At 43.6% G+C, this 13824-nt stretch overlaps 1 protein-coding gene across 4 annotated transcripts in view; it reads right to left on the bottom strand.

Moving 5' to 3' along the window:
* Positions 1–13824, bottom strand: part of DENND1A (DENN domain containing 1A) — a 463104-nt gene that overhangs the window by 161164 nt on the left and 288116 nt on the right. For all 4 annotated transcript variants that reach the window (XM_054726915.1, XM_054726917.1, XM_054726916.1 and 1 more), the window contains one exon: positions 3780–3881. In XM_054726915.1, the coding sequence (XP_054582890.1) occupies positions 3780–3881 (102 nt within the window). The remainder of the gene's footprint in view (positions 1–3779; positions 3882–13824) is intronic.

Raw genomic sequence — 13824 nt, forward strand, 5'->3', positions numbered from 1 at the left:
AAGGTATGACAGTCTGTTCCATGCCTCTCTGCTTCGAGTCTTATGAATGAGATCATGTCATACTTGTCTTTCTCTGACTGACTTACTTCACTTGCATAATACTCTCCAGGTCCCTCCATGCTATCTTGAAGGGTAAGACAACCTTCTTTTTTACTGCTGCATAGTATTCCATGGTATACATGTATCTTTTTTACCCACTCATCTACTAATGGGCACTTGGGCTGTTTCCAGATCTTAGCTATTATAAATTGTGCTGCTATGAACATGGGGATGATTTCTATTTTACTTAATTACCTTTTGTAGAAATTAAAAATGAGAAAAGGAGTCTTACATTCACCCATATATTTACTATTTGTTGCATTCTTCACCCCTTACTGTTCTCTAGGGTATGCTTTTTATTCCATCTGAAGAACTTCCTTTAACATTTCTTGTAGTGCAGTTCTGCTGACAATGATTTCTCTCACTTTTTGTTTTTCTGAAAAGGACTTAACTGTGTCTTCATTTGTTAAGGATATTTTCACTAGATATACTATTCTAGTTTGACAAAGTTTTCCTTTATTACTTTAAAAATGTCAATCCACTAACTTCTGGCTGTGTAGTTTTTTTTTACAGGAAGTCTTCTGCCATTACTTCTTTTATTTGTGTGTCTTTTTTTTTCTTCTCTAGCTAATTTTAAGCTTTTGTTTTTACCACTGGTATTGAGTAATTTCAGGACCTACCCTTGGTGTGGTTTTGTTTGGGTCCATTAAGCTTGAGGTACAGTGTGCTTCTTGGAACTCTGCATTATTCGTTTTCATTACAACTGAAAAAAATTGGCTACAATCTCTTTAAATATTTCTTCTGTCTTTCCTTACCTTCCTCTCCTTTTAGGGCTCAAATTACATGTATGTTAGTCCTCCTGATATTGGGCTATGGGTCCTGAAGGGCCTGTTAACCTTTTCCAGTGTTTTTCCTTTCTCTGCTTCATAGTGAATAGTTTTTACTGGTATGTCTTTGAGTTCATTGATCTTTTAAGATGTGGTGTCTAATATCCTCTTAATTCTATCAGTGCAATTTTCAGTCCAGGTATTATATTTTTCATCTCTAGATGTTCCCTCTCATTCTTTTGATATCTTCTGTTTCTCTCCTCATTAAATCCAGGTCTTCCTTTAAATTTATGAGTATATTTTTAATCTTTATAATATCTATCTTAAGGTCCTTGTCTGCTAATTCCATCGTGTCTGTCATTTCTGAATTTGTTTCTATTGATGAATTTTCCTCTTGGTTATGGGTTACATTTTCCTGATTGTCAATGTCTGGTACTTTTTTTTGACAGGCTGCTAGTTACTGTGAATGCTATGTTGTTGAGTGTTAGATTTTGTTGTCTTCTTTTAAAGAGGGTTGAAGTTTATTTTGACAGGCGGTTGAATTTCTTGCATATAAGGTTGATCCTTTTAAGGCTTTTTTTTTTTTTAAAGAAAATAGTTTTGTTTAAAACTTTTTATTTAAGTTTAACACACATACATAAAAGTACAAATATCATTGGTGTTTTGCTTGAGGAGCGCTTGCCGATGGAACTGGCACTAAGATAAAGAATCAGCACATTACCAGCATCCCTGACCCTCTCTCACTGTCCTCAAGGCCTGATTTTTAAGCTTTGTTAGGGAAGGGCTATTTTTGCTCTAGATACTAATTTAGATCCTACCAAGGCTTTGCCTCTAGTGTCTCTGATGAATGTCCTGAGTGATTACGAACATCTTCCTTTTCTGGCGGGTCAGAGCTTGAATGATTCCCAGTCTGTGTGAGCTCCCTCTATAGGTAGGCAGATTAGTCAAGAGGACCCAATTCAGACATCTGAAGCTCTTTTGCTGAGCAGCTAGCTCCCTTCTGTCTGAATATCTGGCCCACAAATTGAAACCACCACTTCTTCAAATTCAGATCTGTAACCCCTCAACTCAGCAAGACTGTTGTGCTTGGCTGGGGACCCCCGCTCCTGGCCCAGGGTCCAGAAAATGCCTCCAGGCAGAAAGCCAGGGGGACCACAGAACTCATCTTACTTGTTTCCTTTCTCTCAGGGATCATACTCCTGTACTGCTTTTGTCCAGTATGTGAAAACAGTTGTTTTCATATTTGTCCTGAGTTTTAGTCATTAATGGCAGGGGCAAAAATCTAGTTCCAATTACTCCATCATGGCTAGAAGCAGAACAAAGGCCTCTTTTAATAAAATTTCCAGCACAAATGCCATGTTTTGCAAGATTTCATCTACCAAAATAACCCAATCCATATGTCCCCTCCATCCTTCCATCTATCTATTCAGTGGCTGCTAGATCCCTGGGAAACATAGATGAATAAAACTTGATTCCTGCCCTCAAAGAACTCACAATTAAAAGGGAAAGCCAGAATGTGTAATAAATTATCCTGCAGGGAGATAAGTATAATTATACAAGCAGAATAAAGAGCTGTGGGGACAGAGGGAAAGACACAGTCAAATCTACTTGGAGATCAGGGAAAGTTTTTACAGCCTAATCTTTAGAGTTACGTATTTTCCGGCGTATAAGACGACTGGGCGTATAAGATTTTCCTGGGTTAAAAAGTCGTTTTATACGCCGGAAAATATGGTAGTCCAATATATCTAATCCATTATATCTAATCCCATCAATATAGTCCAATATACCATATTTTCCGGCATATAAAACGACTTTTTAACGCAGGAAAATCTTATACGCCCAGTCATCTTATATGCCGGGAAAGGACGGTAGGTCTTAAAGAATGAGTCTTGAAGATTGACAGTTGGGGCGGGACATTTGGGAAAAAAGAAACTCTGTATGCAAAGTATGAAGTTATATAACAATAGGTAAGCTTGGAAGAAATACTAACAGTTCCAAACAGCCATAACACAGGGTTTGAAGCAGTGAGAAGAGAGCTAAAGCTCGGGGAAAACGGAAGGGTCACATCATGAAGGAGGGCCTTGAGTGCCATGATAGTCACCATTTGCATCCATAATTCATTAATATCAACCACAGTCTATAGAGCTCTTAGGATATGGTCTACAGATACTATATACATTTAATTCTCACAACAACCTTATAAGGAATCTAAGGTTCAGAGAGCTTAAGCAATTTTGCCCAAGACCACATGGCTAGTAAGTGAAGAAGCCAGTATCTAAATACAGGTCTGATTCCAAAGCCAATATAAGAAACATGACTCCAAGCTATCGGTGCAGGGAAGTTATGGAAGGATTTTTTGTCTTTAGAAAAAATTTTAAAATTATGAAATGGTTTTAAGTATAGCTAGATTTAGTTAAACATAACTATAACTAAATATAAATAAATTAGGGAAATATAGTTAAATTGATGCTTCAAAAGGTAACTGGTCATGAGAAAGAAGGTCTGGAGTTCCGAGAACCAGTTCAGAAGCAGCTGGTAACAGTGCAGGAGAGAAATAAGGGCTTGGATCAGGGGCGTTCAGGAGGGATGGAGAAGAGGCTTAGAGGGGCAGGAAGTCAGGGAAGGGAAGCCATTGTTTATGCTACAGATGGAACATCCTCACAGGACACAATGACTCCCTCAAAACCTCACGGTGAGCTGCGAGCAAAGGTGTAGGAAATGACCCCCTCCCAACTGCCTTCACTGAACTGAGACAAAGCTTCCAGAGCGAACAGAGAACTGCAGTGCAATCCTTAGGCCATAGGAAAGCCACAGGTGTCTCCCCCCCCCCCCCCCCCCCCGCTTCCCCTTCCCCACTGATGTGTCACATGCACAGCCACCCATGGGGTCAGACCCCAAGGGCTCGTTACCCACCACGTCATTCGGGAGGCTCTGCAGGTCGTCGAAGGGGGTTTCCAGGGTGTTGGTGTCCACGTTGAGGATCACGACATCATCCAGGGCCATGTTTTGAACTTTCTGCAAATAAAAAATTCCAAAACAGACATCACCGAAGCACCATGAGGACACACATCTTCCCCTGGCCTTCTCTGGGGAAGGGGAATAGGAAACAAAGTGACACTTGACACTTTGGGGTGTGGGCTCCCGCAGGGGCTCACCTGTTGGCTCCCCACTGCATAATAACCAGCACCAACAAAATGCTTCGGTAAGTGCTCATTAACATTGGTCTACGTTCCTTGTCTCAAACCCCAGCCTCTAGGACAGAACTTGGTACCTAAGTAAACATTTCCAGATTCCTCCCAGCAGGAGGGTGGAGCCTCGCTGGTCTGAAACTTCCTGGAGTTGAAATAACACTCCCAGAGGGCAGAATCCTGGAACCCTTCCACTTAATAAGACCAGGAGCCTCAAACTTCTGCTACCAACTTCTCCAGTCCGTGGGGGCCTCGGCCACAAACCTACCAATCAATTCATAAACTTTACTAAAGGCTTACTATGGGCTGAGACCTACAGAGGAGGGACAAGATCGGCTACTTAGAAATTTATTCTCCCCCCAAACCCCAGGACTCATATTAACTGATCGCCTTACTTACAAGGTAAGCGCTATCAGCAAACAGCATTGATAACAGCACACATCACCAGTGTTTCACAAAGCATAGTCCCCATTTTACAGATGAGAACATTGAGACTCCTGATGGATTGCCTAGGGCTCCTTCGCTGCCTCTCTTTGCAATCTGACAGGTTAAACACTTAGCAGTGTGCTAGCGGGAAGTTACAAAAACAGCCTCAATGACAACCTTTTTCACTAACACACACTCCAGAGCTCACACAGCATTTTCACAAAGATTCTTTCATCTTCAGCAATGTAGCTGCAGGGGAGGTATCACCAGCCCCACTTCAGAGGTGAGAAAATGAGGCTCAGAGAGGTGATGTGGCCTTCCCCACGGTTATGTGGCTACTCTGTGGCTTCTTCTTTTGTAAAACTGAGAGGATAACTGTGACTGCCCTCCTTATCCCACTTCTCCCCCTGGGGCTGCTGGGCACACAGTAGGACTTCTAAATAGCAGCTATTATTATTACTTTTATAATACATACGTCAGCCCTGATTAGTCTGAAAGCTGTAGAGCCAGTGGCTTTAGCGCAAAAGTCCTCTGTCCTGTCTTAGTAATTGCTGGGCTCTCACTTCAAAGACGCTGGCACCAGAAACAGAATCAGGAAAGGGGCCACAGGGGGCTGAGCCATAGCTCAGCTGGGGAGGCTTTGACAACTGAGCTGAGGCCGCTGCATCCGAAATCATCCATCTATGTATCTATGTACCTACCTACCTACCTATCTTTCTTCTCTCTGATCTTCCAAAGAGTTCCAGATACAAGGGGGTGGGGCCCGGCCACTGGAGAGAGGCTGCAGGGGCTGACGGCAGTGAGCGGGGTGTTGGTGTGGAGCAGTCTGGCACTGTCTCTGTGTTCCCGCGGGGCCCCAGCAGCACAGACCAGCCCTTGTGGCTCTCCACGGCGGGGCTGGAACAGGCTTTGGATTACTTCCCACTCCTGACTGGAGGACTTGCTGGTTAAGCTATGTGGAGTGTTTACTTTTTCAACAATGGCAGCAAGCTGAAGAAGAGGAAACAACCTGGCCCTTTTTTCTGACTGAGCAGCCCAGGGTCCCCTTAGAAACCAAAATGCCCAAGCACCAGGCTCCAGGCAGGAGCTGGGTGGGCACGGTTTCCTCTTGTAGGACAGTGCTGCCTTCCCAGGGGCAAGGCCTCTTCCCAAGGGGCTGGCTGTTGGCATTGGACTCAGGGCCTTCCTGAAGCTCAGGGTCCCAAGGAAAGAATTGGAGGCCAGCTCGGCTGGATGGTGCCTTATCCGTGAAAGGCTCATGGAACAAGGGGAATAAAAAAGGCACAAAACCCCACAAAATACCTCAAACTGCGGGTGGGAGAGGGAGGTGCTGTGGAGAAGGAAGTTGGATCCTTATAGGGTGCAGGTCATTTAATCCTGTCCACGTTATGAGGGAGATACCATGGTAACAAGAAGGAAACAGGGCTCAAGAGGTCAAACCAACTGCCCAAGTCACACAGCTAGTGAGCAGCAGAGCTGGCGTTTGCGCCGAATCTGACTCAAAAGCCTGACTCTGTACAGACGTCCCAGAACAAGTACCGAGGCTGGGCGTGCAGTTATGTTAACCCGCTCAGGACCTGTGTTCTCTTGCCTTTTGTGTCATAAAAATTACAGAGGCCTACTATACAAAAATGGGAAAGACACAAAAGTTCAAAGAAGAAAATGATGGTTACCCTCACCCTCCATTTGGAGGTAACATTTCTGTGTATTTCTTTCCACATTCCTCTGCCCCAATCCCTACTTTTAAAAAACACAGTTGAAGCAATTCTTAATGTTTCTTTCTGACTCTCTCATTTATTACCATATAAGCGATGCTCCACTTCATTAAAACCTTTGTAAAGATCATTACTAATTGTTACAAAATGTTTCACTTCATGGAAACAAACCCATCCAAGATTCTTTGTTGGTGATTATATCCAGTTGTTAAGACATTATTATATGTAATACTGTCCTGAAATCTGTAGGCACAAAGCCTTGTGCTTTAGGATGGATTCCTAGAAGTGGAATTTACTTTCTACTTCTTAAAAAGTGTCCCTCTCAAACTCAACTTTGAAAAAGATAGCTTTACTTCCAATTATTTTAAAGTCATTTCATCCACAGCTTGTGTTTCCTACTCTAAGTGGAGAAAAATCAGCAAAGACACGAGCAGATGTCAAAATAGTCCTCCAAAAACTCTACCCAATTAAAACACTTACTAGTACCGCAGCACACCGAGACGGCTCTCCGGTAGCTTGTCCCACCAACACATTCCCTCTCTTTTTAGTTACAACATATGCCAAAGCTCCTGCCAGCTGCAAACCCTCCCCTCACCAGACTCTATAGGCTTTTTTTCAGAAAGAAGAAAAAAAAATACTGACATGCACAATGCTTTCCAAATGGCATTTCTTGCACAGAGAAATACACAAAAGTGGCATCTTCCCATAAACATTGTTAATAAAAAATGGCTTTCCCTTTATGCTTTGTCACAGACAGACTTAGTCTGACCCCTGCCTTTCAGGACAAGGAGTTGGTCATGGCAGCCGAGAGGAGTAAGTGTCACGTCTGGATTGCCCTTTACCTCTTGGGTTGCCTGAGGCAATTCACTTGACCTCTTAAATCCCCCAAGTTTTCACCTGTAATACAGGGATCATGCCAGTACCCACCTCATCGAGTTGTGAGGATAAGGTAAGCGCCTGTATGTAAAAGAGTTCGCATGATTCCCAGGACATCCATAATGGGCATTCGCCTAACAGTGGCTCAGGTGCCTGTGTGTCCCCTCTCCTGAGTCCCCGGGAACTCAGTGGAGCCTGGCTAGCCTCACTCCATAGGGCCAGAGGTAGCAGGACGTTTGCCTTTCCCTGTGTATCCCTGTGGCTATTCCCACAACCACAATAAGAAGTCAATCTAGAGTTCTTTATACAAGTGTTCAATTCCTCCCCTCGTCTGTGGGCTTCTTGGGGTCACGAGATGGATCTCTGTACTCTCAGCACCCACCCCAAGTTAGGCAATTCTTGAATGAATGAATGAATGAATGAGAGGCAGAACAACCTTTAGGCGAAGAACACAGGATCCGGAAGCGGGTCAGAGTTGTAATCCAGCTCCACCACTCACCAGCTGTGTAAACTTGGGCACTTCACTTAAATCTCTCTGGGCCTCAGTTTCTTCCTCTATAAACTGGGGACAATAGTGCCTACCTCATCAGCTTGTTATAAAGATTAAATGGGCTATATAATCTTTTTAAGGTACTTAGAGTTGTGCCTGGCACATGAGCAGCTTAACATAAACATTTGTTAAATAAAAAGGAACAATCTTTTGAGGGTAATGGGAATATTCTACATCTTTACTGTGGTGGCAGTAGTTTCATGAACAAATCATACATTTTAAATGGTTGGTTTGTTGTAAATAAATTATACCCCAACGAAGTTGATAAACACGTTAGTACTATGTCCAGAACATAGAATAAAATCATGATAGGCTATAAAAAATAACAGTGCACGAATGATGGTGAATGCTACATGACAAGGTAATTTTTCCCTAGGCCATCACCCAATGTACATTCTGATTTGCAGCTGTGTTTGACTCCCTGCCTTCCTCTTTCCTTTTTTGTCTAGTCCAAGATTTTTTAAAACTTTGTTTCCCACTTATGCCCTTAAAATAAACATGGAAATCCAATGCTCCTAGAAATTCTGATATACTTCCCTACACAAAAGTTGGGTCCACTTGAGAATCACTCTACTATAGCTAAGAAGACTTTACTGAGCCTGACTTTCTAAAGTTGGTATATGGAAACAAGGAGTTTCCCCCTAAAATATAAAATGTCACCTACCCTTGTTCAAACCGCACCAGCCCCCCACCCAGTTTGGGGGTGATCCTGCCTGTCCAGGGAGAAGACTGGGCAGCTAGTGACAAAAGATAGGACTTAGAACCATGTCTTAAAGTGAAGAGCAAGTGTTTGCACTGACAGTGTAACCCAGGAGATCCCAAGAGTGGTCAGGAGCACCTCGCGCTCCCCGGCTGAGGAAGCCGAGCGCTGGGGTGGAGCAGGGCCCAGCTCCACCTGTGCTCCTCGGCTAAGCACTGATCTAGGATGGAGGTGGTGGGTCCTGAGGTGGCACACGTGGGGTAAATGAGCAGCATGTAGTGGTTCTTTTCTGTTGTCCTTCCACCAGGACCATCGTCAGGACAGGGCATGTCTTATTTGTCCCTGCGTCTCCTGTGCCCAGCACCATGCCTGCAGAGGGAAAGTGCCCACTAATTGGAGAATGAATGAAGTACTGTGCCTGGATTCCCTCTACTGGGAGGCAGGCCTTGCAGCAGATGTCAACGTAAGCCCAAACAGACAACGGAAGCCCAGTGTAAGCAAATTGGAGTTTGCTCAAGGACATGCAATGGGAATAACAATAATGATGGCAATGATAACAATCATGTGAAATTACCATGATTAATTAGTGTAGAATTAATTCACAGTTGACACAGGAGGCGAGATAGGAGTTAATGTGGTGGTTAAGATGACCGTGGGTTCTGGAATCAGACAGCCAGATTCAAGCCTTGCCTCTGCTACTGTGTTACCAAGTTCTTACCTATAAAGTGGGGCTAATACCACCTACCGCACAGCTGTGTTGTGAGGGTTGAGCTAGTTTGTATAAAGACTTAACACAGTGCCTGACTGCAGTGAGTAAGCAATAAATGGGAGAGGGGAGCTATGAAATGTGAGTCTCTATCCTTGCAGTTTGAAAGTTATATCAATAAATGGATTAGAGTTCCAAGACTAAGAATTTAAACACCTGATTCTTAGACCAAAGGTTACTTTATACTACCACCAACCTACCGTTATTTTCTGGGCTATCTCAAAAATATGAGCACATTCCTGGAGCCAGACTGCCAGAGCCTGAATCCCAACTCCGCCAGTGACAACTGTGCTACCTTGGGCAAACCTTTTATTCACCTCCCCTCCCCCCATGCCTCAGTTTCCTCATCTGTATAGGATTAAAGTAGTACTGACACCCAGGATAATGGTTACCCTTGGGTGGGAGGAAGAATGATTACAAGAGGGCAAGAAGGACTTCTGGACGGCTGGTGATATTTCTTGATCTGGTTACATGGTGTGCCTCCCTTGTAAACACACATCTTGCTGTACACTTTGGATGAGTGCACTTTTCCCTATAAATCTCACATTTCAATAAAATGTTTACAAAAAGTAAGTAATATGAAGTCATTACTTATAAGATTGTTACAGTGATTAGATGAGTTAACATGAATAGTACTTAGGATAGTGTCTAGTATCTAACAAGCACTGGGTATTAACTTATGATGAAAAACAAGATAGCAATAATTCTATTGATAAAAAAGGATTCAATGTAGAATATTTTCACTGTCAGACAATTAGTTTGCAACACACACGGCTTCTTTAATCTGTCCTGTTCCCTCTCCAGTGAGGAGCAAAGCTGCAACATTCTTGGGTACCTCCTGAGACACTTGTAGTCTGGAGTCAGCTTGGTTTGGGAGAGCAGCAGGAACATGAATCAGATGGACTGGGTTTTCGATTCTATCTTGTTCAATTCTTACTCAGGACTCAGTGCAGGTTATAACCTAGAAGAGCCTCAGTTTCTTCATCTACAAAATGGGGCTATAACCACTCAGTACATAGACTTGTGAGAAGATTAAGTAAAAAGAAAAATAGAAATGTTTATTTTGCACCTACATGGCCATGTTCCCATGTGCCCAGGGTGCTGGCCTTGACCACAGGCAGGACTTCTCTGTGCTGGAATGACCCCTGAGGCCCATAAGCACAGTCTCCTCTCCTATGGCCAAGCCAGCACCTCCGAGACTAGCAACTAGACCACCAAGCAAAGGGGATGGGCTCAGACCGACTTCTTGCAAGGACACTTTGCTTCAAGAGGACACAGCCTCCTCCTGAGTCTGAGGGTTATCATACCCACAACACACTGCTTTGGCTCCAAGATATGCAGTGTTCCTCTATGAGACAGGTACAATCAACCAGGCTCCTTCATTATACTTTGTCTCCCTTAAGTCTGACCTCTCTGCAGTTTTTTTGTTTTGTTTTCAAATTTCAAGGATGAATATGGTTAAAACTAAATAAAAAATTACATCTTAATAGTTTGTTAATCCAAACTTTATCCTCACTGACTGTTACTGGGCTTCATGAATTCACCTCTTAGGTTAACTGTACTCCTGGTTATGTGATATGCGGAGTTGCAGCTGACTTTACTGGGCCTGGGCAGGCCAGGACGGCGTTACATGCTCTGCGTCTATCCTCTTACCGACTTTCACAGCAACAAAGTGAGAGCTAGGGCTGATGTGTTCCTCCCATGGCCCAACCCTTCACATGTGCCATTTAATATAATGCTCATGACACCTAGGTGGAGAGACAAGGAGACTGAGGGTCAGACAAGTAAAATAACTTGTCCAAAGTCCTTCAGTTTAGAAGTAGTGGAGCTGAACACTGAACCCAGTTGAACACCAATACCTTTGTACTACCCAACTCCTCTTACTAATTGCTCTGACACATTGTTTTGATCGACAGAGGAACTGAGCAACTGTAATTTAACAGATGTTTGCTAGGCAAGTACCAGAAGAACAGTCCTTAAGTAGCTTGGTGATTGGCCCAGGCTCCATTAAAGTTCCCAGGGGAGAGGATTTCCAACAGAATATCATACCCATTTGATGGATAAGAAAATGAAGGCTAAAGAGATTGAACAGTTTGCTTATATTTATACAACTGGCTTTTGTCAGAAAAAGGATCTGAATCAATGTTCTTTCCACTACTCAGCACAAAGTGTGCTCAAATGCACGTGCATGTATAAGAGCACATAACAAAGAACAGCATGGGGAGCTGGTGGTCGCCTAGGAGGAAAGGAAAGAGAAATCAGAGGGAAAGTAGAAAGGACAGGAAAAGGGAAGGCAAATATTCTGTATTCTAAACTCTTCACTCCCTCCTGAAATCTCGGATATACACAGAGGGAAGAGTGACATTTTCTTCCCGTCCTCAGGCCCCAGAGGTCACTGAGCTGCCAAGCAGTTGATAAACGCAGTGGCTTTTCTTTGGAGCCAGGAGTCACTGATTTGCTCCTTCCTGTTCCACAAAATTAAAAATCCAAGCCCGACAGTTCAGAGGACCCCCGAAAACACCGCTGGAATTTCCCAGTGTGCTTTAAACAGAAACAGAAGCTTGGCAGGGGAGGGAAGTGCTGTAAGCACCTCCTGGGTCAGGCCAAATCCACTCCTCACAAGGTAATAAGCACTGACTCTCATTAACAAATCCAGAGATTTCCAACCCAGGTCAGCAAAGGGGCTGACTATTCATCCACTGGACATTCATTCATTCACCCATTCAGTCAGTCATTCATGTCAACTTTATGCTGGGTCTTAAGGGCAGAGAGCTGACTAAGACATGATCTCTAAACTCAAGGGTCTCCCAGCCTACGTGTGGGAGGACGCAGATGAGTGGTGGGATAAATTATAACCAACTAAGAAAAGACACGGTGATGTGTAGTAGAAGAGACCTCACTGGTGGACCATCTCCATTCACATGGAGCTTGCTTGATTCCCTCCCTGGCTGGTCCTGGGCCCAGGGTCAGGAAGTCCCCACGGCTGGCTCACTCACTCACTAGCTAGTTAGCTTTAGGCAAGGCATTTAACTCCTTCAGCATCAATTTCATTCTCCGTGAATGGGGGTCACAATCCTACCATTCAGGATTGTTGAGAAGAGGAAGGAAGATGCTGTAGGCCCTGCAGGTCATAGAGCGCCAGCCATAAGGCAGAAGCTTGGTGAGTGCCAGCCCGTCTCCTTCTAAGAGCTTGGTTCTGCCAGCTCTGCTGGGGCTCATTCTACAAGTCTAGCCTGGCCTCCTCTCTGCCCTCAGAATGGACACCTCTGACTCTGATGGTGTTTTGCCTTAAACTGAAGCAGCTTTCCCACTGCTGGAGACTCCATTTCCTCATGTGTAAAAAGAGGATGAGGATGGTGTCAACCTCTCACACCACGGCTGCAAAGCACAGACAAGAGATGAGACGGCAGAGAGCTTGGTAAACTGTGAAGGCCCAGGCATAGAGCACCATGATTATCTCTATCTCACAAGACCCTGCTCTTCCATAAAGCCTCCTGACTACTTCCTCTCTCTGCTCCTAAGCCAGGCACAGGGGGCAACATATACTTAGATCCTCAATTAAAACTTGTTGCCCTAGCTGGTTTGGCTCAGTGGATAGAGTGTAGGCCTGCAGACTGAAGGGTCCCGGGTTTGATTCCGGTCAGGAGCATGTGCCCGGGTTGTAGGCTCGATCCCCAGTAGGGGGGCATGCAGGAAGCAGCTGATTGATGATTCTCTCTCATCATTGATGTTTCTCTCTCTCCCTCTGCTTTCCTCTCTGAAATCAATAAAAATATATTTTAAAAAAACTTGTTTAGTGACGTTTCTAATTGTTTCATGTGTACCTGTCACTTTTTCCCTTAAAAAACTGTTTTAACCTTACTACATTCACATATACTACAAGAATGCTTACCACTGTCATCTATAAAATACTGCAGAGTTTTAAATACTATGTTTTAAAATATATTATTTCATCTGATCCTCAAAGCAACATCATGGAATAGGTATTATTATTATTACCATTTTACAGAAGAGAAAACTGAAGCTCCTTCCCCAGGCCCTGGAGTAATAACAGAGCTGGGATTTGAGCTTGGGACTGCCAGGTCCCAAAGCCTGGTCCCCTTGTCCCCACTGTGTAGCCCCCTCTACTTTCTGGCTTAGCAAATACTGAGGACACCAACCAGGTCACATTTTCTCCTGTAACTTCCATGGGTATCCTTATCATAGCCTAGATACGTAATAGCAAACAGATCCTAAAAGCGGGCCAGTGTCAAATTTTTCTTTTGTACACACTAAAACATTTCACACAACAAAATAATTGGGTTTGAATTCTAGTCCTGCTAATTGTTAGCTGTGTGACTTTGGACAAGTTACTTAACTTCTCTGTGTCTAGATTTCATCACCTGTACAATAGGGTCACCACTACTAGAGCACAGACTTGTTGTGAAAATTAAATAATGAATATAATACAGCTGGCAGTATTTCAAAAATAGTATCCATCCAAATTTGAAACGATGAAACTTGAATTTAAGAGTTTCACTGGGGGTATAAAGAGATGTTGATTTCCTAGTCCCAAAATGGTTTGGGGTCACCTTCTAATAAAACAGGGCCTCATTCCTCCCACATAACTGCCACTTGCCATCATTCATTCATCACTAAGCACAGAAAACCTGGACTCCCATCTCCACCTGCCTTTTATTTGAAATGTCAATTTTTAAAGAGTAGAGAGGTTGGAAACCCAATTTAACAAGCACACTG

Source organism: Eptesicus fuscus, chromosome 15 (genome assembly GCF_027574615.1).
Source record: "Eptesicus fuscus isolate TK198812 chromosome 15, DD_ASM_mEF_20220401, whole genome shotgun sequence".
NCBI classification, from domain to species: Eukaryota; Metazoa; Chordata; class Mammalia; order Chiroptera; family Vespertilionidae; genus Eptesicus; species Eptesicus fuscus.